The following is a 24551-nucleotide window of genomic DNA, read 5'->3' as shown; positions in this document are numbered from 1 at the left end:
CGGGCTCCCGGGAGAAGAGGTGCGGAGGCGTCGCTGAGGATCGCAGAGTACCCAGAGCAACACTTGAAGGAAGAGAACCGAGATCATCGATCCCATTCATTAGGATTTGGTCTTCCGGCGTCTGCCCAGATCACCTGGCAGCGGATCCTCTAAAACAACCGACAAGGAAATTGAGGACATTTACGGAACCCACGAGTTAGGAATGGCTTCATCGCACCAGACTAACGTGCACCTGTAAAATGCCTGCTGTGTCCTAGACTTCTCTGGGATAAATAACTCCTCCTATTTGGTGAACGCCCATGGTTTGCCAGACAGACACTGTCCTTATCAGGCAGTCATGCAAAGGCACTGTCGCTTGGTGGCTAAGGTGTGGACTCTGGAACCAGGATGCCTGGGTCCAAATCCTGGCCCCAGTGTCTACCAGCTGTGTGACCTTGGTCAAATTAACTTGTCATCCACAAAGTAGGAACAATAGATTATCTATAACATGAGGGCACCTGGCTGCGTTAGTCGGTAAAGTAGGGGACTTTTGATCTCAGAGTCATGAGTTTAAGCCCCACATTGGGCACAGACCTTACGTTACAAAAAAAAAAAGTAAAAACTATTTTTTTAAAAGATTACCTACAGGGGCAGCCCCGGTGGCGCAGCGGTTTAGCGCCGCCTGCAGCCCAGAGTGTGATCCTGGAGACCCAGGATGGAGTCCCACGTCGGGCTCCCTGCATGGAGCCTGCTTCTCCCTCTGCCTGTGTCTCTGCCTCTGTGTGTGTGTGTGTGTGTCTCTATAAATAAATAAATAAATAATCTTAAAAAAAAAGATTACCTACAATGTAGATGATGCTTACTTAAATTAACCCTCATAAAACAGTTAAAATTGGGTTTAGCGCATCCTCAGCATTCAGTAGCTAGTAGCTTTTATGTGATTGTTCAACAAATAGATATGGGATCTCTACTGTGCTAGGCAGTAGACAGCCCCTGCTCATGTCCTCAAAGAACGGACATTAAACATACAGGTAAATATATGGTTACAAGTATGACAAGTACTTTGATGGGAAAATTCTGAAAAGCATAAGGGCTACGTATGGGAAACATGCTGTCAACCAAAGGAGGGTGGGTGGAGTGGTCAGAAAAGCCTTCCTTGAGGAAATGAGGCTTGAGTAGACATAGAAAGTATGAGAAGGAACCAACCAACCAAAGGAGATAGATGTGAGAAAGGGCAAGCCAGAGGGAACATTGTATACAAAAGCTCTGCCGCCAGAAGAAAGCTGATGTGTCCAAGCGCTGAAGGGAAGCCTGTATAGTTGAAGGATGAAGCTGGAGGGAGCGAGCGATAGGGCCAGGCCAAAGATCCAAAGATTCTTAGGATTCACCTTCAGAATCCTAACCAGCATACCCCCTCCTCACCCCACACCAGCCTACCTTACCTCTGTGATCCCCTCCTCTCTTGCTTAGCTCATTCTATTTCAGTCCCATCATCCTCTGTGCTGTTTCCAGAACACTCTAGGCACATCCTACTTTAGGCCTTTGCACCTGCTACATCATCTGCCTGGAATGCTCTTTCCCCTGACATCCACATGGGTGGACCTCCTCATATCCTTCAGGTTCTGCCTCCAATGTCACCTCCTTAGTGGCACCAAATTAAATTCAACCCCCTACACACACACACACACACACACACACCGACTCATACACTACCCACTGCAGTTCCTTTGCCTGCTTTGTTTTTCTTCAGAGCCCATCTAACAATCTGACATACCAAATATTTGACTTTTTAAAAAGATTTTATTTATTCATTTGACAGAGAATACAAGTGGGAGAAGTGGGAGAAGGACCCTGGGATCATGACCTGAGCCAAAGGCAGATGCTTAACCAACTGAGCCACCCAGGTGCCCCTGACTTATTTATTTTGTTTAGAAGGTCAGCTCCATAAGGACAGGGGTTTTGTCCATTTTACTCACTCCTGCATCTGTGGTCCTTGCTGCTGTGCCTGTCACACAATGGAGCATCAACAAATATCTGTTGAAAGGGCAAAATAAGCGAGGGTGGAAGGTGGGGGTGGAAGGGGGAATGGTCAAATTTGCATTCTGAACCCATAAGTCACTGGGGGTGCCTTGTGTCACATGAACCAGAAGGAGTAAGACTGACAAACAGAACCAGTCAGTGGCTCAGGCTAGGGTAGTGGAGAGAATTATGTCATTGAATCCTCGTGGTGGTCCTATAAATCACGTGATTTTATTACCCCCATTTCACAGATGAAAAAGCGGTCTCAGGTGAGGTGAGTTGCTCCGAGCCCGTTTTATTCCGGTATCTGTGTGTCTATGTCTGTGCCGTGATAGTTTCTGGAGCTGGTCTGGGCAGAGAAGGAGAATGAGGCTTGAATTTGAATTCTCCGATGAGCTGAGATTAGAGAAGGAGCTTCATTAACATGACTACGGGGTTCAGCAAGAGACACACAAGGCAGGAGGGAGTGGGCCACCCAAGGTTGTGACTTCCTTCAAAATCTTCTCTTGGGACTCCTGGGTGCCTCAGTGGTTGAGCATCTGTCTTTGGCTCAGGTCATGAACCTGCGGTCCTGGGATGGAGTCCCACATCAGGCTCCCTGCATGGAGCCTGCTTCTCCCTCTCCCTATGTCTCTGCCTCTCTCTCTCTCTCTCTCTCTCTCTCTCTTTCTCATGAATAAATAAATAAAATCTTTAAATAAAAAAAATCTGCTCTTTCATTTGTTAATTCATTCACCCATCCTATATTACCTGAGCCCCTACTTTGTGTACATTCTGAGCTGCGAAGGCAAAAGGCACCCAGCGGTGACCAAGACAGCCTCAGCCCTGTCCTCCTGGGGCACATAGCCCAGTGGAGGAGACAGAACCAACCCGATGGTGATGACCCACAGTGAGCAGAGCTGGGATAGGCGTGGGATGGGAATAACTGGTGCTTATATCAACAAATGACATTTGCTATACAGTCATACGAATGATAACATACTTCCAAAGTTAGACAAAGTCTCTAAAAATAGGTCTTAGGGAGCCAGTAGGATTCAGAGTGGTGCTGATGGTGGGGACAGGAGTCAAGCCAGTTCATGAGCTTGTTGACATGACCCTGAGCCTGAACCAAAGCTACACATACACTGATGCTCCTTGCAGTATCACGTCCAAGGAGAATAAAACAGAGAACCTGCACAGCATGACTTCAGATCATTGGGAGTAAACCATGGTAATGCTTTCCCACTGTTTGTGCCCCCCATGCAGTAACCAGCCCCATCCTGCTGCTCACTCTCGTGCTTTCTACTTGTCTCTGATGGTGTCCTGTGCCATCTCCCCCACCTTATCCTGCCCTCCCTCCTCCTCCAGGTCTCAGATATCCCTCCTCCAGGAAGCCCTCTCTGACCCCCCCCAGTCTGGGCCAGGCACTTTCTCTGGGCTCCCCCAGCCTATCCGTGATTACTTTGCTCAAGCGGGGAGACGGGGAAGAAAGATGTCTTTTTTATTATTATTATTCATAAGAGACACAAAGAGAGAGGCAGAGACATAGGCAGAGGGAGAAAGAAGCAGACTCCCTGTGGGGAGCCTGATGCAGGACTCGATCCCAGGACCCCAGGATCACGACTCGAGCCAAAGGCAGATGTCAACCACTGAGCCACCCAGGCGTCTCAAAAGGACGTCTTAAAATCAAGAATATAATAAAATGAAATTGAGTATTGGACTGACATGAGCCAGGCGTCATACTAAGCGTTCTGCTCCCTGCCTGACATCATTTCTTACTGTTCCCCCTGCCCCCAAGCTACTCCTCCCAGCCACACTTGGCTTCCTGACTCTTCCACGCAGGCACCAGACCTGCACAAGTTGGCTAATCTGTATAACAAATCACCCCGAAGTGTAATAGTCCAGAACAACACCATTTATTATCTCACGGTTTCTGTAGGTCAGGAATTGCACACACCTGCAGACATCCCAGCTCATCTGGGAAACAATCCACTGCTAACCTCACCAGGTGGTTGCTGGCAAGATTCATTTCCTTGCTGGCTGTTGGCCAGGACCACCTTCAGGTCCCTGCCACATGGGCACCTCTGAAGGCTGCTGGCTTCATCAAATGGAGAAGCAAGAGAAACCCGAGAGAGATGCCAAGAGGGAAGTCACTGTTTTTTCTAATCTGATGTCAGAAATGACAGTCCATCCCTTCTGCTGTGTTCCATTTCTTAGAATATATCTCAGGAGGGCAGCCCGGGTGGCTCAGCGGTTTAGCACCACCTTCGGCCCAGGGCCTGATCCTGGAGACCCGGGATCAAGTCCCATGTCGTGCTCCTTGCATGGAGCCTGCTTCTCTCTCTCTGCCTCTCTCTCTGTGTGTGTGTGTGTCTCATGAATAAATAAATTAAAATCTTAAAAAAAAAAAAAAGAATACATCTCAGGGCACCTAGGTGGCTCAGTCTGTTGAGCACCTGACTTTGGTTTCAGCTTTGGTCTTGATCTCAGGACCGTAGATGGAGCCCTGAGATGGGATCCACGCTGGGTGTGGAGTCTGCTTGAGATTCTCTCTCCCTCTCCCTCTCTTTCCACTCGTGCTCCTCTCTCTTTCTCTCAAAATAAATTTTAAAAATCATAACAAAGCAAAAAAGAGGGGCACCTGGGTGGCTCAGTGGTTGAGCATCTGCCTTCAGCTCAGGTTATGATCCCAGGGTCCTGGGAGATGGAGTCCCATATCGGGCTCCCTGCATGGAGCCTGCTTCTCCCTCTGCCTGTGTCTCTGCCTCTCTCTGTGTGTCTCTCACGAATAAATAAAGACCTTTAAAAAAAAAAGAAAGAATCCAAGGAACACGGATCTAGAAGCTGAAAAAGGCGAGGAAATGGGTTCTCCCTCTGAGCCCCAGGGAGCCCAGCCCTGTCAACACCTGGATTTCAGCCAGAGAAACTGATCTTGAACTTCTGACCTTCAGAATGGTATGAAAATAATTGTTGTTTTAAGCCACTGAGCTTGGAGTCATTTGTTACACCAGCCATAGCAAATGAATATACCTCCTAATCAGGTGCAGAAATATATCCACCTCTCCTGATTCCATTTTTTTCCCTAATGGTGATCAGCATATGAGATTTGTGTGTGTGTATGTGCTAATTATTCTCTGTATTGTCTACCTCTTCCACTAGAATATCAGCTCTAATATCACAGTCATTTTATAACTGTTTACTAGGGACAATTTCAAATGGACACAGAGGTTGAGAGAATAGTATGAAGACCAACGTCCACTGAGCTTCATTAATTTTCAACTGAGGGGGGATCCCTGGGTGGTACAGCGGTTTAGCGCCTGCCTTTGGCCCAGGGCGCGATCCTGGAGACCCGGGATCGAATCCCACGTTGGGCTCCTGGTGCATGGAGCCTGCTTCTCCCTCTGCCTGTGTCTCTGCCTCTCTCTCTCTCTGTGTGCCTATCATATATAAATTAAAAATTAAAAAAAATAATTTTCAACTGAGGACTGATCCTGCTTCATGTACACCCCAACCACTGCCACCAGTCAATTGTTTTGAAGCAAATCCCAGGGGACCTGGGTGGCTCAGTCAGTTGAGTGCCTTCAGCTCAGGTCATGATCCTGGAGTCCTGGGATTGATTGCTCCTTGCTCCGTAGGGAGTCTGCTTCTCCCTCTCCCCACCCCTGCTCCTGCTCTCTCTCTCTTAAATAAATAAAAATCTTAAAAAGAAAAAGAAAAAAAAAGAAAAATGAAGCAAATCCCAGACACATATCATTTTATGACAGGTATTTCAGAATGTATTTCTATAAGCAAACACTCCTTAAAAACATAACCACTCTATCATGAGCACACCTCCAAAAAAAATGTAGTAATCATTGATTAATATCATCGAAGTTTCCAGACAGTATTTGAATTCGAGGGTGGGGACTCCTTTTTGTTTTACTTCTTCTTTTTTTTTGCCTTGTGTGGCAAAATGGACTTTTCGAACATGATTAAGTTAAGGGTCCTGAGATGGGGAGATCATCCTGGATTATGTGGGGGGGACCCGTGTAATCACAAGACTCCCTATAAGTGAAAGAGGGAGGCAGGAGGGACAGAGAAGGAGATGTGACAGTAGGAACAAGAGACAGGAGTGAGGCAAGCATGGGCTTTGAAGATGGAGGGAGGAGTCTGAGCCAAGGAATGCAGGCAACTTCTAGTAGCTGGAGAAGGCAAAGAGAGAGCTTCTTCCTTAGTGTCTAGAAGGAAACTCTAGAAAGGAACTCAGCAGTCCTGACCCATTAATTTTAGCTCCATGAGACTCATTTCAGATGCCTGACCTCCAGACTGTAACATATTTCTATTGTTTAAGCCTCAAAGTTCGTGAGAATTGGTTACAGCAGGAATGGGAAACCAATATAAACTTTGCTCTTGGAAGTGGGGTGTCGCTGTAACCAATACCTAAACACACGGAAGTGGATTTGGAACTGGGCAACGGGCAGAGGCTGGAAGAATGTTGAGAAAATGATGGAAAAAAGCCTAGATTGCCTGGAACAGAGTGTTAGTAGAGTATGGATATTAATTCTGCTGGTGGGGGCTCAGAAGGTAGTGAGGAGCAAGGTAGAGAAAATCTGTATCATTTCAGAGAATACCTAAATCATCATAAATAGACCTTTGGTAGAAATGCAGACAGCCTCTAGAAACTAGAAAAAGGGGCACCTGGGTGGTTCAGTGGGTTAAGCATCTGCCTTCGGCTCAGGTCATGATCTCAGGGTCCTGGGATCCAGCCCCACATGGGGCTCCCTGCTCAGTGCAGAGTCTGCTCTTCCCTCTCCCTCTGCTCCTCCCCCTGCTTGCACTCTCCCCACCCTCTTCTCTAAAATAAATAAATAAACCTTTAAAAATGAATAAAATGCCAATCCACATGCAGAGCTGTTCCTTCCTTCCCTATTTATGCAGTAGTTTTCATGGATTTCTGGCCGGATGTCACAGACAAAGGCCAAGAAGTTGTCCAGGATTTTGTCCCTGTTGGAAGGGATGGAAGTAGGTCTGGAGGATGGTCATCTTCTCCTGTGTCGCCTTCTCCAGTTCAAGGCTGCAGCTGCCAAAGGACTTCAGAGCTGCAGTTTCCTTGGCCTTGAAGTCCTTCCCTCTTTACAGGCAGTACTATTCAATTTTAGCCTCAGCTGCTCCTTCCACCTGCTTCAGCCTCAAGTTCTTTGGCTTGTAGGCCTCAGACACCTTCTCAGCAGCCCACCTGTAGGCCTGCAGCAGCTGTTAGATGCCCTGCCTCAGCTGGTCATGGCAGCGGCTGCTCTGAGGCCAAGGTGAGCAGCCTAAATTGGCTTGATCGCTTCCTGGGGTCCCCATTTCAGACTTCTGACCTCCCAAATTATAATAAATCTGTGTCATTTAAGCTACTATATTCGTGGTAATTTGTTATGACAATAATAGAAAACCGACACACCTCTGTTGTGAGAGAGATTGGACTAAATAACGAAGCCCAGAAGGTGGGGGCATCTGGTGGTTCCAGGGGCTGAGCATCTCCCTTCGGCTCAGGTAGTGATCCAGGGGTCCTAGGATCAAGTCCCATATCAGGCTTCCCTCAGGGAGCCTGCTTCTCCCTCTGCCTGTGTCTCTGCCTCTCTCTGTGTCTTTCGTGAATAAATAAATAAAATCTTTATATATGTATTTAAAAAAAAAGACTGGTTTGCCAAATGTAGTAATAATGATGAGCACTTATTAAGTCAGATGGGGATCCAAAGACAGGGAAGTCAATTTCTGTGCAAACTACCTTTATTTATAAGGGAAAATGTCCCCCATTTGGTTATAAAACCAGCACTGTGTGAAAGCCCTTGACTGGAGAGAGGTGGGACAGAGGTCCTGGTAGAGGCCAGTGTGTCTCACCCAGCCCTGGAGAGATGGGGGCAGAGGTGACTCCCAGGGAAATCCAGTGGAGGTGATTCATCCCAGGCTCCACTAGGATGGTGCATTGGCTTGTTTTGAGGGGGTGAGAGGGGTTGGCAGTAGGAGTGGGAGGCACTTTGGACGGGATCTGATCTGGCAAATAGAGGTGGTGGAGGTGGTGGTGCTGGTGGTGCTGGTGGTGGGGTCTCTTGCCTCCAATGATTCCCAACCCCAAGGCAATCTCCCATGGCTAAGGCAGTTTCTAAATTTAAGGCTGGGGTTCTCCTTTTCCCCTGGGCTTCCAGGGAAGCAGAGAGCTGGAGGTGAGGACCCCAGCCCTGTTGGGCTGGGAGCCCAAGGAGAGGCAGCAGTTACTGATGAAGAGGTCTGAAGCAAAGGCAGGATGGCTCTATCCTGCCTCCCTTGAAAATGTCCTTCTGTGCAGCTAGACCTTATTCCTCTGAGTCTTCACCCTGGGGAAGAGCTGAGGAAGACAGGATCTTTAGACATGAGGAATGCTCACTCCCTCATCCCACCCCCAAATTTAATGGAGTCACTTAATCCACCCCCAAACAGATGGGCTGTCTCCATCCTCTTCTCCCTTCCTAACAGACTTCTCCAGTAGAATCCCCGGGGGCCCTGTCACCACCAAGCACCAGATGGAGACAGAGTCAGCAGCCCAGTTGATGAGATGGAACTTCTCGGGTCTTCCATACTGCCATGAAAGCAACACCTGCTTCTCCCTACCATCACCATTGTGTTTGGGACCCACCTCCGCCAATCCCCAAATGAAAAGAATCTTCTCCCCTAGAAATATAATGGAATCTTCCTGGTCTCCTCCCTTAACCTAGAAGAACCTCCCTGGATTCTATCATCATTTTAAGAATGGATCCTTCCTCTCCCTGCCTCAGCCCTGTAACAAAAACTTCCTCGGGGCACTGGGGTGGCTCAGTGATTGAGCGTCTGCCATTGGCTCAAGTCATGATCACAGGGTCCTGGGATAGAGTCCCCCCCCAGGGAGCCTGCTTCCTCCTCTGCCTGTGTCTCTGCCTGTCTCTCTGTGTGTGTGTCTCACAAATAAATAAATAAAATCTTAAAAAAAAAAAAAGCTCCTCACTACCACACCAGTACTCCACGATTCTTTAACATCCCCCATTACTAAAATGGGATTCTTCATCACTTCCAGTTACTAAAATACACTACATTTTTCCTTACCGCCCCAGTAATATAACTAGGGATGATAAAAATATTTGTTTTTTTTTTTTTTGATAAAAATATTTGATTGAGCATGAACCAATCAAGTAAATAGTAAGGCAGTGAGTTCACCAGGAAGGGGGTTCTCTCCCTAACTGTAAGGGGCTCTCCCCTACATCCCTCATTATTAGAATTAATTTTCCAACGAACAAGGGGTAGTGGAAAGGGAGGTAGGCAGGAGGTTGGGGTGACTGGGTGATGGGCACTGAGGGGGGCACTTGATGGGATGAGCACTGGGTGATATGCTATATGTTGGCAAATTGAACTCCAATAAAAAAATTTTTTTTAAATTAATTTTCCTCATCTCCCCACAAACTTGAATGGATTCTTCTGGCCTACCTTGTCCCCAATATAATGAAAGGGCTGTCCCTCTTGCCCCTCTTTTTCCCAGAATCACTCTTTCCCCCAAATAGCCACAGGAGGCCGGGACAGTATCTCTTCTGGGCTCACCCCGAAGTAGTTACGAGGTACGTAGCCCTCCTGGCCGTGCAGCCCAGCCCACCACCAGTCCGTCTCCTCTGGTCCATCCCTCCGCAGCACTGTGACCGACTCGCCCTCACGGAAGGACAGCTCGTCCCCGAACTCCGCGCTGTAGTCCCAAAGGGCATACACCACCCCGTTGTGCATCAGCCCCATGCTCTGCTCCACATCTGAAACATAAAAGGGAAGGGATTATGAGCACCGGGTGGAAGGGTGGGGGTGGGGTTCAACACTCAGGTTCACAAGACACACTGAGGACAGGGACATGCCCTGGGATTTGGCAAACCACCCCCGCAGCTGAGGGATGAGCCACCTGCAAAGTTGTGCACCCCTGTCTGGAGAAGGCTGCCTAAGCTGGAGTCAGCTGCCAGGAATGGCAGTCTCGAAAATTTGAGAACGCTCAGGGTGCATCAGACTGGGCCTCCAACCCCCAGAGGCAGGGTCACTGGCCCCCATCCCCTCTTGGAACATCATCAAGTCCCTGTGTCACTCCCAGAGATGCAATCATCTGCGCACTGCACCCCTCACTCCCCAGCAAGCTATAGTTTCCATAGCCTCAACCCCTCTTTCCTTTTTTTTTTTTTTTAAGATTTTATTTATTTATTCATGACAGACAGAGACAGACAGACAGACAGGCAGAGGGAAAAGCAGGTTCCGTGCAGGGAGCCTGACGTGGGACTCGATCCCGAGTCTCCAGGATCACGCCCCCCGGCTGAAGGCTGGCTGAAGGCTGCGCTAAACCGCTGGGCCACCTGGGGCTGCCCTCAACCCCTCTTTCCAACAGTACAGCCCATCTCCCCCTTTCCCAGATGGTGAGTCCACATTGCTTCCCCCTCCCCAAGAGACAGAAATCTCCAAAGAGGATGTAATAACTTCTCTGGAGGGTACAGCCCAACTGCTCCAACACCCCCCTGGCCCCACCCCATAATGTACTGAATGGTACAGTCCACCATGCTTCCCTCTCTCTAGTGGGGCAGTCCACCAGGTTCCAGGGTCCCTGCCTGCCTTGCCAGGTGTGATATCCAACCTCTACTTCACCCTCACATAACTCTCCATGTCCCGGGCAAGCAGAACGGTGTGATCCCCATGTCTCATAGGCTCCACCTACCTGTACAAATGTGCACTGGCCCAACACTGCTCCCCAAAGCCTATAGCCTATTTGGCACCAGTGGTGCAGTCCCTGTCTACCCCTGTTCACCCACAAGCCCCAAGGCTCTCGGCCAGTGTGACTGTCCTGTGGCCATCCAGGCTCACCTCTCAGAAACATTATCCCATCCCCAGGTCCTGGAGCCTGACTTGCTCCAACTGTGTGATGTTCCTTTTTTGTTTTTTTTTTCTGTGGGATGTTCCTAACGTCACCCTATGATACAATCTGCCCACCCACTCCAGGTGTGCAATATAGACGCTCTGCACACTCTCATGGTCCAGGCTACCTACTTCCTCCAATCACCTGGTTAGGTGATATGGCCCCCCTCCTAAGGGAAGCCTCGTGTCTCCCTACAAGTGGAAGAGTCTCCAAGCCCCTCCCCAGAAGCGGTGGCCTGCTCACCCGCCAGCTGTGTGGCACTGTGTCTCCCACAGGTAGCACAGCCCACCTGCGCTGCCCAACTCCAGGTAAATGGTATAGTTGGAGCGTCCAACTCCCCATGCCCAAAGGTGAGAAAGCAGGTGAACAGTGCAATCTCCAAAACCACTCTTCTCCCCAGAGGTTTCCAGTCTGCATGGCACACTGCCCATGTCTCCCCACCACCCCTCAGGTTGGCAGTCTGCTCACCCCACACACCCCGCTTGCACCTGCCAGATGTGAGGCCCGGTCCCCCCCACACCCCGAGGTGGTTCATCCCTCCACCCTTCCTCTGTAATCCTGCCTCTTGATTGGGACAGCCCTCACATCTTCTCTCCTGCGACTGGCAGTCAGCCCCCCTCCCCCCCAGCTGCCAGCTGGGCGGCCCAGTCCCCAAGACCTCCTCCCTACCGCCGAGGCGCCCCTGCGCTGCCTCGCACCTGCCAGGTAAGTGGCGCAGTCAGCGTAACCCTCGCGGTAGGGGTCGCACTTCTCGATGGCGGTGGCTCCGTCACTGAGCGTGGTGGCGAAGATTGCCGCGCCGTGCTGCACCAGCGCCGTGCAGATGGCCGTGTCGTTGCACGATGCCGCGCAGTGCAACGGTGTCCTGGGCGTGGAGGCGTGCGTGAGTGGCCGCGCGGTCGCCAGCGGGTGCCCCCCCCCCGCCCCGGCAGCGCTGTCCCGCCCGCACCCGCGCCCGCACTGCACCCCGCGCGGGTCAGGGTCAGGGCTCACCAGCCGTGGCTGTCGGGGGAGTTGACATTGGCGCCGGCGGCGATGAGGAAGTCCACGATGGGGTAGTTGGCGCCGCAGATGGCGTTGTGCAGGGCGGTGATGCCCTCCTCGTTGGGCTGGCTCGGGTCGTTCATCTGGGCGGGGCGGGGACGCCGAGGCTCAGTCCCCGCGGCAGGGGTCACCTCGCATCACCCCCCACCCCGCGCCGCCTGCCCTGCACTTTGCAGCACTCACCTCCTTCACCGCCTGCTGCACCACGTCCAGCTCCCCGGTCAGCGCCGCGTCCAGCAGGAGCACAAGCGGGTTGAGGCGCGCGCGGCGGACCTTGCGGGGGGAGCCCGCCTTCCGCAGCACCGAGCGCATCTCCTGGGGGACAGGGCGGGGGGGGGGGGGGAGGCTTCAGTGACTTAGGGAGACTGTTAATATACCCATTACTTGGAGAGGAAAACAGAGGTTCAGGGACCCCGCAATAGCCGCCCCAGGTCATCCAACTAGCCAGAGGTGGGGCTGGGGCTGCAACGCAAGGAGGTACAGAGCCTGAGTCCAGAGGGGCTTAGGGAAGGGGATGCCTCAGCTCCACAGCTATTGTTCCCTACAATAGTCAGGGAATGGGGTGATCATAGGATCTTGGGCCCTGAGACCTGAAAGGAAGCTGGCAGACCAATGAGTTTATGATGGTGGAAGCCAGATTTCTTTTATAAAACATAAATGCTGGGGCCCCTGGGTGGCTCAGTGATTGAGCATCTGCCTTTGGCTGGGGTCATGATCCAAGGGTCCTGGGAAGGAGCCCCACATCAGGCTCCCCAAAGGGAGCCTTCTTTTCCCTCTGCCTATGTCTCTGCCCTTCTGTGTGTGTGTCTCTCATGAATAAATAAAATCTTTGAAAGAAAAAATGCTATGAAGCACACCCAACAAAATGTTGCCCAGTGTTAATTCCAGATGTTTGGGATGAGAATATTTAGCCTATCATTTCCCGTGCTTTCGTATTTTTGATGTTCATGGGTCCTCCTACAAGATTCATTTCTTCTGAGCATGTCGGATTTGTGATTCTGGTCTTTGATGTCGATGACTTAAAGATCCTGGAATTTGGAGATCCCAAGAGCCACTGATTTCAAAATTCTCTGAGGTTCAGCTATTTCAAATCTCCAATATGTTGTGAGTCCAGAAATGCTAAGTTATGCCACGTCAAATTGCTGAAGACCCAAGACATTGCATTCCCAAGATTCTATGATTGGGAACCTTAACGTTTTATGGTTAGAATTTCATTCCAACAGATTGAAAGGAGATACTCAAAATGTTAATCATGGTTCTGAATGCTGTGATTTTGGCCTCTTCGTTTTTTCATCTATGTCTTCCTAGTTACTATGGTGTTTATGTATTTTCTAGTGAAAAATGTTCATTTACAATATAATTCTGGGGGTACCTAGCTGGCTCACTTGGCACAGCATGAGACTCTTGATCTTGGGGCTGTGAGTTTGAGCTCCATGATGGGTGTGGAGAGATTACTCAAAAGAATAAAATCAAAAAAAAAAAAAAAAAGAATAAAATCATTTTTGGGCAGCCCTGGTGGCGTAGCGGTTTAGTGCTGCCTGCAGCCCAAGGTGTGATCCTGGAGACCCGGGATCGAGTTCCATGTCGGGCTCCCTGCATGGAGCCTGCTTCTCCCTCTGCCTGTGTTTCTGCCTCTCTCTCTGTGTCTCTCATGAATAAATAAGTAAAATATTTTTAAAAAATAAAATAAAATTCTATAACATATTAGTGCACTAATCTGTGATTTTTCTGACTCAAATGAGAAGAGTCTTTAATTTTCAGTTTTGGTGACTTCACAAATCAGTTAATAATCAGGGTCTGTGTTACTGACTTTTAAATTCTAAGATCCTGTTCTTTGAACCTTCTGCGCTCTAGGATTCTGAAGCTTCACTGTTCTGAGACTGATAACAGGATTTAATTCTTGAATTCTGTGAGTTTTCAAGTTTCTTTACGGCCAGGACTTTGTGATTTTATAAGGTGATTTTCATTCTTCTGTTCTTGATTTCAAGATCCTGAATCTCAACATCTCCTGGCTCCATTCTCCTATTAGGAAGGTTTGGAAATAGGTGTATTAGGGTGTCTACCCAGCCCCTGCTTCTTCTCTGGGCATCGTTCCCCTCTCTCTGTCCATCTACCTGGAGAGAACAGGACTGTTCCATGTGACACCACCCACCCTAAGCCAAGATGCAGGGACTGGAGCAAGTTTAGCAGAAGACCATCCCCAGGTCAAATGCTAACAATAATCACAGTGGTTAACAGGTGCCAGGCACTGTTCTAAGCACTATATTCATATATGTAATGCTCATAGCAACCCTATGGTTGTTCTCATCCCCATTTTACAGATGAAGAAACTGAGGCCCAGAGAGGCAAGATATCTTGGGCAAGGCTGCATAGCTGATAACTCCTATGGACCTGGGATTTGAACCAGGCAGCCTAGCTCTGCAGCTGGAACCCTTTAAAAAAAAAAAAAAAAAGATTATTTATTTATTCATGAGAGACACAGAGAGAGAAAGAGGCAGAGACACAGGCAGAGGGAGAAGTAGGCTCCACACAAGGAACTCAATGTGGGACTCGATCCCAGGTCTCCAGGATCACGCCCCAGACTGAAGGTAGCGCTAAACTGCTGGGCCACCAGGACTGTCCTGCAGCTGGTACCCTTAATCACAACACCCACAGCCTCAGAGACCAGAGACTTGCTCTCGCAAGTCTAGCAATGGCTAGATGGGCCATTTCTAGCCATAGCACCGGCTTGCTGGGGTCAGAGGAGAAAGCACAGATCCCCAGAGAAGGCAGACAAAAGAGACCATGCAGCAGCTGGGGAGATAAATGGTGACTGTCTTGATTCAGGCAGGTTTTTCGGGTCCTGGAATAAACCCACTGACACACTCATTTCCAGGTTGTAATACTCAAAGATTCCTGAAGATCGGATACCCTTGGGGGCAGCAGAGAAAGTCTCTGTGTTGCCAAGACTTCTGAATGCCTCTCCATAGACATTTCCCCTGTCTTTAGAACACAGGCAACCCCTTAAGACTACATTTTCCAGCCTCCCTTGCAGCTGGGTTCCTGACCAAATGGAAGATGTGATGTGTGCAATTTCCAGGTTTGGTCCTAAAAGGGAAGGGGCACTTCCATGCCCTAACTACTATACCCGGGTGTCCTTGTGTATTACTCACCATGCTCTGCAGCTGCTCTGGTGGGCTGATCTGGGGCAGGGCCGGGGGTGGTATGGGAGCTGGTGGGGCAGGAGCAGGGGGCCCTGCCCTAGCCTCAGATCCTTCACTGATGGAGGACAGTTCGGGCTCAGGCCCCCCAGGCCCACTGTGACGATGGAAGAGGCGGCTGATGATCTGCTGGTATTGCTTCTTGTGGGTGGGGGGCAGGGCTACGGCTGGGCTCTGCTCCATGGAGCCCCTGCGTTTGAGGGGCCGCGGTATCTCTGCCAGCACCCGTGCCACCTCCTCCAGCTCGGGCACCGACTGTGCCTCGGGTGGCAGTGCTGGCTGCAGCCTTGTGGGGCTGAGGGGTCGAGTCACAGCACCTTCATCTGCATCACCAGCCTCCAGCACCGGTGTCAGCAGCCCCTCCAGCTCCGGCTCCGGCTCCAGCTCAGGGGGAGGTTTGGGGGGACCTAGAAGGAACAAGAAGCTCACCAGAGAATGGGTCCCTGTGAGAACCCCAAGATTCCCTTCTCTAAGTCCACAACTTCCAAGACCTGGAGTCGGCATCTTATTTGCCTTGTGCTAGTTTTATGCACATAAACATATTAATAATTATTCTAATTCATATAAGAGCTACTGAGATCTTCCTATGCATCAGGCCCTATTTTAATGACTTTATATGGATTAAATAATCTAATACCATATTTCAATAAGGTGGTATTAGATTTTTTACACTCAAGGATATTGAGGTCCAGAGAGGTTAAGTGACTTGCCCAAGGTCACACAGCATGGAGCTAGGCAGTCTGTGCTTAACCACCATGCTATCCCTAGCTCCTAAGCAAATTCCCAAGCTCCTCTAGCTCAGCTCTCTGTAGGGACAGTGTCTGAAAACAGGTGTCTGGCTGTGCTGGCTCACCCAGCTGTTCTGGTCCCCAGCCATTTGTCCTCCCTCTAACCAGCCCTCAGGGCCCCCCACTGCTGACTCACCTTCGCTCACAGGGGGCCAAGTCTGTGGGGGAGACTGGGGGGCTGGGGCAGGCGGTTGAGTCTGGGGCTGTGGCTGGGGCTGGGGTGGAAGCTGGGGCTGGGGCTGGGGGGGTGCCTGGGGCTGGGGGGGTGCCTGGGGCTGGGGAGGTGCCTGGGGCTGGGGAGGCAGCTTAGGTGGGGGTGCTCGGGAGAAGATGGGGGAGCCAGGGAGCATGGCCCTGCTGGCCCCGTGCTCCCAGAAGGCATTCTGCAGCTTGAATATCATGCTGAGGGGAAGGGGGCGCTGGCGCGGGGCACCCCGGGGCTGGGGGCTGGAAGGGGGCATGGGGATGCGGCTAACGGGCTGCCAGCTGCGGGGCAAAGTGCCTGATGGCCCCGTGGAGCCCAGTGATCTGCGGTAGCTGCCCACATCAGAACGCCTGTCGTTGGCCAGAGGAGAGACCTTGTAGTTGCGGGGCAGAGTGGCGCTGGTGAGGTTGTCCTGGGGTTCAAAGAGAAAGAGAATAAAAAGGGTTCAGGTGGGAGGAAGTGAGGGGGAGGGCATGATAAAGGAGGAAGGAGGTAAGGACAGGGGTCAGAAGGGAGAGAAGGTGAAGGAAGCCAGAGGGAATGCGGGAAAGGGAGTCAGGGACACGGCGGCAATCCAGGATACAGAAAGAAGAGCTTGGGGTGGATGGAGACTGGGGGTGCAGCCGGGAGCAGGAGATGGTCCTGACGGCACTCCACTGGCCCCCTCCCCAGCCGCCCCTCACCTTGCTGGTGGCCCCCAGCCCATCCAGGCTGCTCTCTCTCCAGGGCAGCAGCTGCAGGCCTGGCGAAGCAGGCCGCGAGAAGACGTCCAGGCCTGCAAGGCGGGAATCATTAGGGTCTGGGGGCTGCCTCTCCGGCTCCCCGACTCCTCTGGCCTCCCAGCGCTCACGTTCGTAGCTCGCCGTGTGCGAAGGTTTCTTCTCGTACGCCACGTCCAGGTCAGACTCATTCCAGGCTTTGGGGGGCCGCCGGCGCAGCGTTAAGTCGTCTAGGGAGAGGTGGCAGATCGGGATATAGGGGGACGCTGGTCCCAGGCCGGCTCCCTCCCACGCCTCCCCAAAATTAGGCCCCGCGTTCACCTTGAGCGCGCAGAGGCGGGGCGAAAGCGCTGCCGCCCGCGCCCAGTAGGGGGCCCCCGAAGGCCACGGGCGCGTCGTAGGCGGAGGTCTGGGGGCGTGGCGAGGGCCCGCGCTCGGGGAAGAAGGCCTGGGGCCCCTCGGCCAGGGGGCTGCCGCGCGGGGAAGCGGCGCGGCCCAGGAAGTCGAAGGGCGTGGGGGGGCCCTGCTGGCGGAGCGGGCCGGGCCCGGGCCGCGGGGAGGGCGCACGGCCGAGGGGGCTCCCTGCGCCATCGAAGGCGCGGGGCCGGGGCGAGGGCGCGCGCTCCAGGCTGCCGTAGGCATCCGGCTGCAGGTAGAGCGGGGTGCGCGGTGACGAGGGCCGGCCTTTCGGGGACAGCGGGCTGTAGGGGTGCAAAGCCGGCGCGCTCTCGGAGCGTCCGAACGAGGTGTCTGCACCGTCGGTGGCCGCCTTCCGGGGAGACCCGCGGCTGCTGAAGGGCTCGGGGACAGGGCTGGAGCTGTACCGGGACACCTGTGGGGAGGCCGGGACATTGAAGGGTCAAAGGAGACATTAGTAGAGGGGTGAGCAGATCAAAAGAGGTCTTTGAAAATTAACCTGGGGATTGGGACCGGGGCTGGAGATTCAGGCGGCACGGGGAGCCCTGGTGAGGGGTCCTGGTGAGAGAGCCCTGAAATCGGGGCTGAGGCTGGCCCATACAGCGCCTTCCTGCCTCTTAGAAAAAGTCTTTTCCTTCCAAGGGTCCTGTTAGATTTCCATGTAGACCACTGGCTGTGGTCACTGGCTCCCTCTTTCAAGCGCCCTTTAAATAGCTCACGGCCGTATAACCCTATGGGACAGAACGTCAGGCAGAAAGAAGCTGGCTCTGGGGGCCAAGGTGGGGCCCAAGGCGAGTGGGCTCACCCTCGTAGGGGCTCCAGCCTGCGAGCCCGGAGGCGTCGGCGAGTCTGACCACAGCGACTCCAACTGTTTGGTCAGTTCGTCCACCTTGGCCGCCGCCGTGTCCAGCTCCATCTGCTTCAGGTCCATGTGCTTCATGGCCAGAGCTGGGCAAGAGGGAGTAGCGGTGAGGACGGCGGGGGGCCTCCAGGCAGCGCCCCGCCTCTACCCTGGAGGGCCCCTCCGGGGCAAGCCCCGCCCCCTACCCCAGCTCACACTGGAAGTTCAGGTCCAGAAGGTCCCGGGTGCTCTGGAATGCCTCGCTGTCCATGGTGCCGGCCGAAGCGGGGCGCCTGCGGGGGCATGGGTGGGGGGACCTTCTCAGACCCCGCCCGCTGGGAACCAGAGACCGAGCCTTTACTTTCCTGGTTCCTTCCACTGGAAGCGCTATGCCCCTCCACTTCCCGGGCCGGGAAATGCCAACTCCTTCAAATCCTCCTGCATGGCCCTGGACAATTCCTTCTCTTTACGTGGCTCCTTGCTCATCTTTCTAGATCGGTCCTAATAAGACTTAAATCACTCTTTTGACAATTATCCACTGATTACCTACTGTGTGCCAGGCATTTTGGGGAACAAAGGATACAAAATAACTATCAATTACTGAGTGCCTACTACGGACCAGGAGACAGTGTGTTAGATCCTAGGGATATCATTTGTTTATTTATGCTAGGGATATTTTTAAAAATAATAATTGTGCTGCCTACCGTGTACCTGTGATAGTTGCTTGAGGCCATAAAGAAATCAAATAATGACTATTAACTGAGCGGCCACTGTCTCCTAGAGTTGTGCCGAGTGCTTGCACCCAACATTCCATTTGGTGGCCAAAATCACAGTGGCAGGCAAAAACGTGAGCCTCAGAACTGTTTGTTCAAGATCACCCTGTAAGGAGTCAGCAGTACTAGGTTTCACACCTGAATCTAACTTGTTAGTCTGGGTCGCCTCCACCAGATTGGAAGAGTCCCAGAAGGCAGGGACCACTCAGCTTCCTCTCCCCGGAGCCGACCTTATTCATGGGACCCAGTGTTAACAGAAAGAGGAGGGAAGTAGCTAGGGGCTGCTGGGCCACTGTGGTCACTGGCTAAGTGGGAAGGAGCCAGGCCACAAGGAACCAGTCAAGCCAGCACCATCCCCATCCCCATGGTAGCCACCACGCCCAGGTGGCTTTGCACCTCCCCAGGCTGCACCAACTGCTTAGCTTTGGAGGTGCAGGCGTGGGCAGCAGGGCGGGCTGGGGCATGCTGATTCTGGCCTCTGTCTGGGAAGCCTCAGAACAGAACCTGTTGGGGCTGGTTGGGAGCATGTGACCTTGGGCAACAAGTCCCATCCACTCCTAGGGCCTCAGTTTCCCCAACAGTGAAAGGAGGAGGCAAATCAGCTATTCTAAGAGGCCTCTTCAATCTCTCAGAATCTAGAGGCCTAGATTCTGAAATTGTAAGGACCTTGAGGGTGTAATTAAAACTTTACAAAGCCTAAAACTCTCAGCTTGAGAGTCTCTTGTCCAAAAGTTCTAAGTCCTAGAGTCTATCTTTGGAACATTCTAGAATTCTCCAGTTTTGTTAGTTTAGATTTCTCCATCTTCTTGCACCATGTTTTTCTATCTATCCCAGGCTCCGTTGTCCTACAAGTCTAGTTGAATGCATGGGTAGTGGAGCGGGTAAGATCACAAGTAAGGAGATAGACTTCCAGGGTTCACATCTGGTGGCACCACTATGACCCAGACAAGAGTGCCTCTTGATCTGTAAAATGAAGATATATAGGAGTTCACTAGGAGGACTATAGTGAAGATCCAACTGGCTGGGCGATGCAAGAAGAATTAAGGTTCTGAGAATTCAGGCCTGAGAAAGTAGAGATTACAGGAATCAGAACTCGGGGCTCTTAGAACTTCAGATATAAGGACCAATAGAAAAAAAAAAAAAGGACCAATAGAGGTACAGGGTGGCTCAGTTGGTTACGTGGCCACCTTTGGCTCAGGTCATGATCCTGGGGTCCTGATATTAAATCCTGGTTCTGACTCCCTGCTCAGCAGGAGAGTCTGCTTCTCCCTTTGCCCCTGCTCCTGTGCTCTCTCTCTCTCTTGCTCACTCGCTCTCTCTCTCTCTCTTAAATAAATAAAATCTTAAAAGAAAAGAACCTCAGATCCACAAGAAACTCTGTTAAAATATAATAACGAACAATTCTATGCAGCCTCCAGTGCCAGCATCCTGGCAACGAGATGTTCTTTGGGGGGATTTCAGGATTCCCAAATTTCTAAGCCTCTCCTATCCCATGCTGACATCCTCTGGCTCTAAGGAAATGCCAAGGCTGGGCGTGGGGCCCTCCCAGGGCCGGTGCGGGCAGAGGGGTTGTCGGGGCCACCAGGGGGCGCTCCGGGTCACGGCCCGACCCCAGTGGGGCGGGCGGACCGCGCCTGAGCTCAGACCCTGGGAATGCGCTGCGGGCCCGGGCAGGTGCCTCACCTCCCGCGGCAGGGGAGCGGGGAGCGGGGGCCGGGCGGGGCACCAGGGCGGCGCGGGCCGCGCCCTCTGTTCCCAGGCCCCTGCCGTCCACTTCCAGCTCCCCGCTCCCCCTCCGGAGGGCTCTAGTCCACCACTGGGTACCCTCTAACCCCAGCTCCCACTCCTCCCCTTTCTCTCCACCCCTAACGCTCGTTCCCGGGGACTCGTGCACGCGGCCAGGCCAAGCACGTTCTTGGGGGTTAAGGATCCCGGGGGGCTTCCTGGAGGAATCATCCTCAGTGGGAACTGGGACAGAGCGCCAGGCTAGGCTGGGAATACCCTGGTTAGAATCCTACATTTCTGTCCCGACACACTGACGCTGGAAGAGACCCCACCCTTTCTGGGACCTGGTTTTCCCCTCTGCCGACGACTGTGGAACAGGCTAGGGCCTTCCCCTAAGTCTCTACCCTGGGCTAGTTATATAGCTTCTCCATGCCTCAGTTTCCTCGTGTGTATAAAGGGGAAATTAATACCTTCACCTCCAAAGGGTGTGAGGTTTGAGTGACATAATTTCTGTACAGTGTTGGGAACGATGCGGGGCACCAAATAAAGTTCACACATACTGGATTCTTAATTCCGGACCTTCCCCGGCTGTTCATTAAGATAACAGGATCTGACACAGCGAGGGCTCAAGACCCGGAGTAATACCCCCACCCCCACCCCAAGAGCCCTTTCAGCTCTTTCTGAGAGTCTAAAAGCCATGGGTTTTGACCTCTGGAGTCTCAACTTCCTAAGCCCTAAGTTCTTCCTGTACATTAGTGAGCTCTGGCTAGTGGTCATCCCCAAAAATTCAGGCAGAGGGGCATGGGGTGCCTTGGAAGATTCCAGAGAGAAGGTGGCAAAAGCCCAGGGTGTAGGTGTAGGGTGTAGACCTCTGTAGACAGTGGGAACCACCCCATCTACCTACCAGTGCTGAGCCCGGCCCGCTGTGAGCTCTGTCTTGGCAGCCACGGCTGGTTATTATTTTTAATTTCATCTCAGGCTATCACCGAATGCCCTTCAAGCCCAGACACTAGGAAGTTCTTCCCTCTCTCATCAGAACCCTCTGCCTCCTCCACGGCCCTGTTCCATCCCCTCACATGACACAGGGGGGTGGAGAGAAGGGGAGACAGAGGGAGGTGCTGGTCCCTGCCCTCCCCCAGCTTCAAGGACGGACACACACCTCCAGAATTAGCCTCTATCCCTCGCTTATCTCCCACACTACCTCAGGTCAGACAGATGGGGGTGGAGGTGACATTTCTCACCTCAGGGTCAGGGCAAGGAGCCCTAGAAGGGAGAAGGTTAGTCAGAAAATCTGGTGGGAATGGATGGAATCCCGTCCCCCGACAGCTGCAGAAGGAAGAGGAAGCCAAACTCTTAACAACTCTGCTATCTGAGAGGGTCACAGAAGATAGGAGCCAAACTCTAATCAACTCTACCTGTGTGACCTCTTAGCCTCAGTTTACCCCCATGCCCCTCTCTGCGTGATGGCTGTGTAGCGCCCAGCCATGCAAGCCTCCCAGAATCCAATCCCACCTTCTGGAATTCTGCCCTGGGTTCCAGAACCCCCTGTGCAAACCCCAAATATTTCCCACCTCCACCGGGTAATGGGACAACCCCGCCCCCACCAGGGGGCGCCCTGGGGTGGCGGTCCCTCCTCTGGTTAGGCAGGTCTGACGCCCGGGTTAATGATATGTTGGGGATCTCGCAGGCGCACACAGGTTGGAGAGTTGCCCCGGTCCCCCCACACACACCCCTGCCGCCGGCCCTCACCCCAGGGCCGGAAAGTGCAGGGAGCGCCGGAACCCAGCCTCCAGAGGGACCCCGGGGCCTCGTCCTGCTGCATCTCAGGGACCCGAATTCCACTATCCCCATCCCACGCCTAATTCTGCCTCGAGATAGAGGCTCGGTGGAGAAGACAGCTGGAGGGCGGCACACCCTTTCCAGAGACCCACCAGCCCGAGTCTTGTCATTTCTGCCCGGGACTCAGGGATCCGATACCCCCATTCTACTCAAAGACTCGGGCTTCTGGGAGCGCCCAATTGGTGGGACCCAGGAGTCCCAGGTCCAGCGTGTCCCCGGGACCACGGGTCCGAGCCCTCCATCCCAAGAACGCTGGCATCGGAGTCCCCTTTCCTTTTGCCTAGTAAATCTGAGTTCTTTCCTCCGAAGGAAAGAACTCATCTGCGCACCCCCAATTCCGCCCTGGGACTGGGCGTCCCTGTCCCTTCCCAGTCCTCCCAGGGACGAGATGTCGGCCTCCTCCAGAGCCGCTGGACCCCAGGGGGGCGGGTGGAACTCACGGATCCGGGGCAGATCCTGGCACCGGGGGGACTTCCTCCGGCTCAGGCTCCGGCTGCGGGGAGCCGAGGACGGGGCGGGGCAGGCGCCGGGAACAGGTTAGACGACGTGACTCCGGCAGGAGGGAGGCGGGTCCCAGCGGGGAGGGGGAGTAGGGGTCGCCTCGAGCACCTTGGGACTTGTAGTCCTGGAGGGGCAGTACGCAGCCTGAGACGTTCCCACTGGGAATCACTCAGAGTCCATTTCACAGACAGAAAAGGCGAGGTCCGGAAGCCGAGGGCGACCTGACTCCGTGGATAGAATCCAGACTTTAATCTCGCCGTGACAGCGGGAGACAGACTCCCGAGTCCCTGCCCGACCCCTCCAGGCTTCGTTTCCCCCTTCTAGAAAGATTTGGACGCCACCAAAGGAGTAAAAAGGTTAGAGGTTGGGAAGGGACTCACATGCCTCGCCCGTAAGGCGAGAAGAGAGACTCGCTAAATCAGTATTTGCTCGAGTCTCCGAGCCTCGATCTCCCCGTCGGTGAAAAGGATGGTTGGATCTTTACAGATTTTCCCAGCTACCGAGTCCCGAGTTGTAGGCTGGGACTACAATCCCCAGCAGCTTCCGCGACGGACATCGGGCGTCTCCCTTCCTCCAGTCGCCTGGGAATTGTAGTTCCGTGCCCGCAGGGGCGGCGCCCTGGAGTCTCGCCCACGCTGGGGGGACTGCCCGGTGATCCCCGGCGGAGGGAACGCGTCCCCTTCCCCCGATCCTCCTTCCGCTCTGGGGAGCTGCTCACACCCTGGGAAAAGGGGACGCCCCTCGAACAGGATCCGAAATCACGGCAGAGGAGGCGGGCAGTGGCGCTGACACACGCGCCAGGAATGCAGTCGGGTCACCCTGTCTAGCCGCGGTCCCCCGGCTCCGCCCGCCGCCGCGAGCTGTGCGGTCTCCGTGGAAAGGGGCGTGGACGCGACCCCCAAGTCTGCATCCACGTGCCGCTGTTTACACGCGCCCCCCCTAGATCCCTCCCCCGGGGAGAAAGGGCACTGATTGAACTTTCCACTCCCTCTCCCATCCTCAAAACCTTCGGAAAAGTCCCCCACGCACTAGACTAAGTCCTCGGGGGCGTCTATCTGTCTCACTCGGTCCACAAACCCCACCCCATAGCCCGCCCCGCCCCACGCGTGTTTAGCTCCGGAGCCTGGAGGCCCCGCCCCGTGGCCCACAGGCTCCTCCCTCTGCGTTTCCCGCTCCCAAGGAGTTCACAAGCCCCGCCCCTAGCTGGTATTTCACGCCCTCCGGAGGAACGACCCAGTTTCTCCGTTTTCCCACCTGTCCCACTCAAGTTCCGAATTTCCCAGGCATCCAGGCCGCCCAAGAAGGGATTGTAACACTGAAAGCACAGCCCTGCCTACCTCGACTCTTACCTGTCTCTTTAAGAATCTCAGGCCAATCGAGCTTCCTGTCTCTTTAAGAGTTAGGAGCTACCAATGTGGCTGCCCCTTTAAGGCGACGGTGGAGCCAATGATGGCTGAGACGGGGGGGACGCCCGCCGGGACCCGGTGAGGCTCTGACTCCCGCCCAGCAGCCAGTCAGTTGCTCTGGGGAGCAGGTTTTCGGAGAAAGACTTCTTCCTCGGCTGTCTGCTCGGCACAAACGGAGATTCCCCCAGTTGTGCTCGCAGAGCGCGCGAGC

At 53.3% G+C, this 24551-nt stretch overlaps 1 protein-coding gene and 1 pseudogene across 6 annotated transcripts; both read right to left on the bottom strand.

Annotated features, from left to right (window-relative positions):
* Window positions 1–5730: 5730 nt before the first annotated feature.
* Window positions 5731–7571, bottom strand: LOC144284078 (V-type proton ATPase subunit G 1 pseudogene; annotated as a pseudogene).
* Window positions 7572–7713: 142 nt separating this feature from the next.
* On the bottom strand, window positions 7714–24423 carry PPP1R13L (protein phosphatase 1 regulatory subunit 13 like). 6 transcript variants are annotated; one of them, XM_077848417.1, is made up of 14 exons: window positions 24284–24423; window positions 23315–23655; window positions 18313–18389; window positions 18061–18203; window positions 17160–17670; window positions 16970–17068; window positions 16803–16894; window positions 16051–16531; window positions 15079–15533; window positions 12110–12241; window positions 11876–12009; window positions 11581–11747; window positions 9547–9746; window positions 7714–8326 (listed from the first exon to the last, which is right to left on the bottom strand). In XM_077848417.1, coding segments are annotated over exons 2-14 (2532 nt in total). In that variant the 5' UTR covers window positions 23317–23655; window positions 24284–24423; the 3' UTR covers window positions 7714–8287. The 6 variants fall into 6 exon arrangements, with proteins under 6 accessions (XP_077704543.1, XP_077704545.1, XP_077704542.1 ...); XM_077848419.1 differs by lacking the exon at window positions 23315–23655 and having other exon boundaries at window positions 24284–24400; XM_077848416.1 differs by lacking the exon at window positions 24284–24423 and having other exon boundaries at window positions 23315–23772.
* Window positions 24424–24551: the final 128 nt, after the last annotated feature.

Source organism: Canis aureus, chromosome 1 (genome assembly GCF_053574225.1).
Source record: "Canis aureus isolate CA01 chromosome 1, VMU_Caureus_v.1.0, whole genome shotgun sequence".
Classification (NCBI taxonomy): Eukaryota; Metazoa; Chordata; class Mammalia; order Carnivora; family Canidae; genus Canis; species Canis aureus.
Note: the sequence above shows the minus strand (reverse complement) of the source record. Positions and strands in the feature narration are given on the sequence as shown.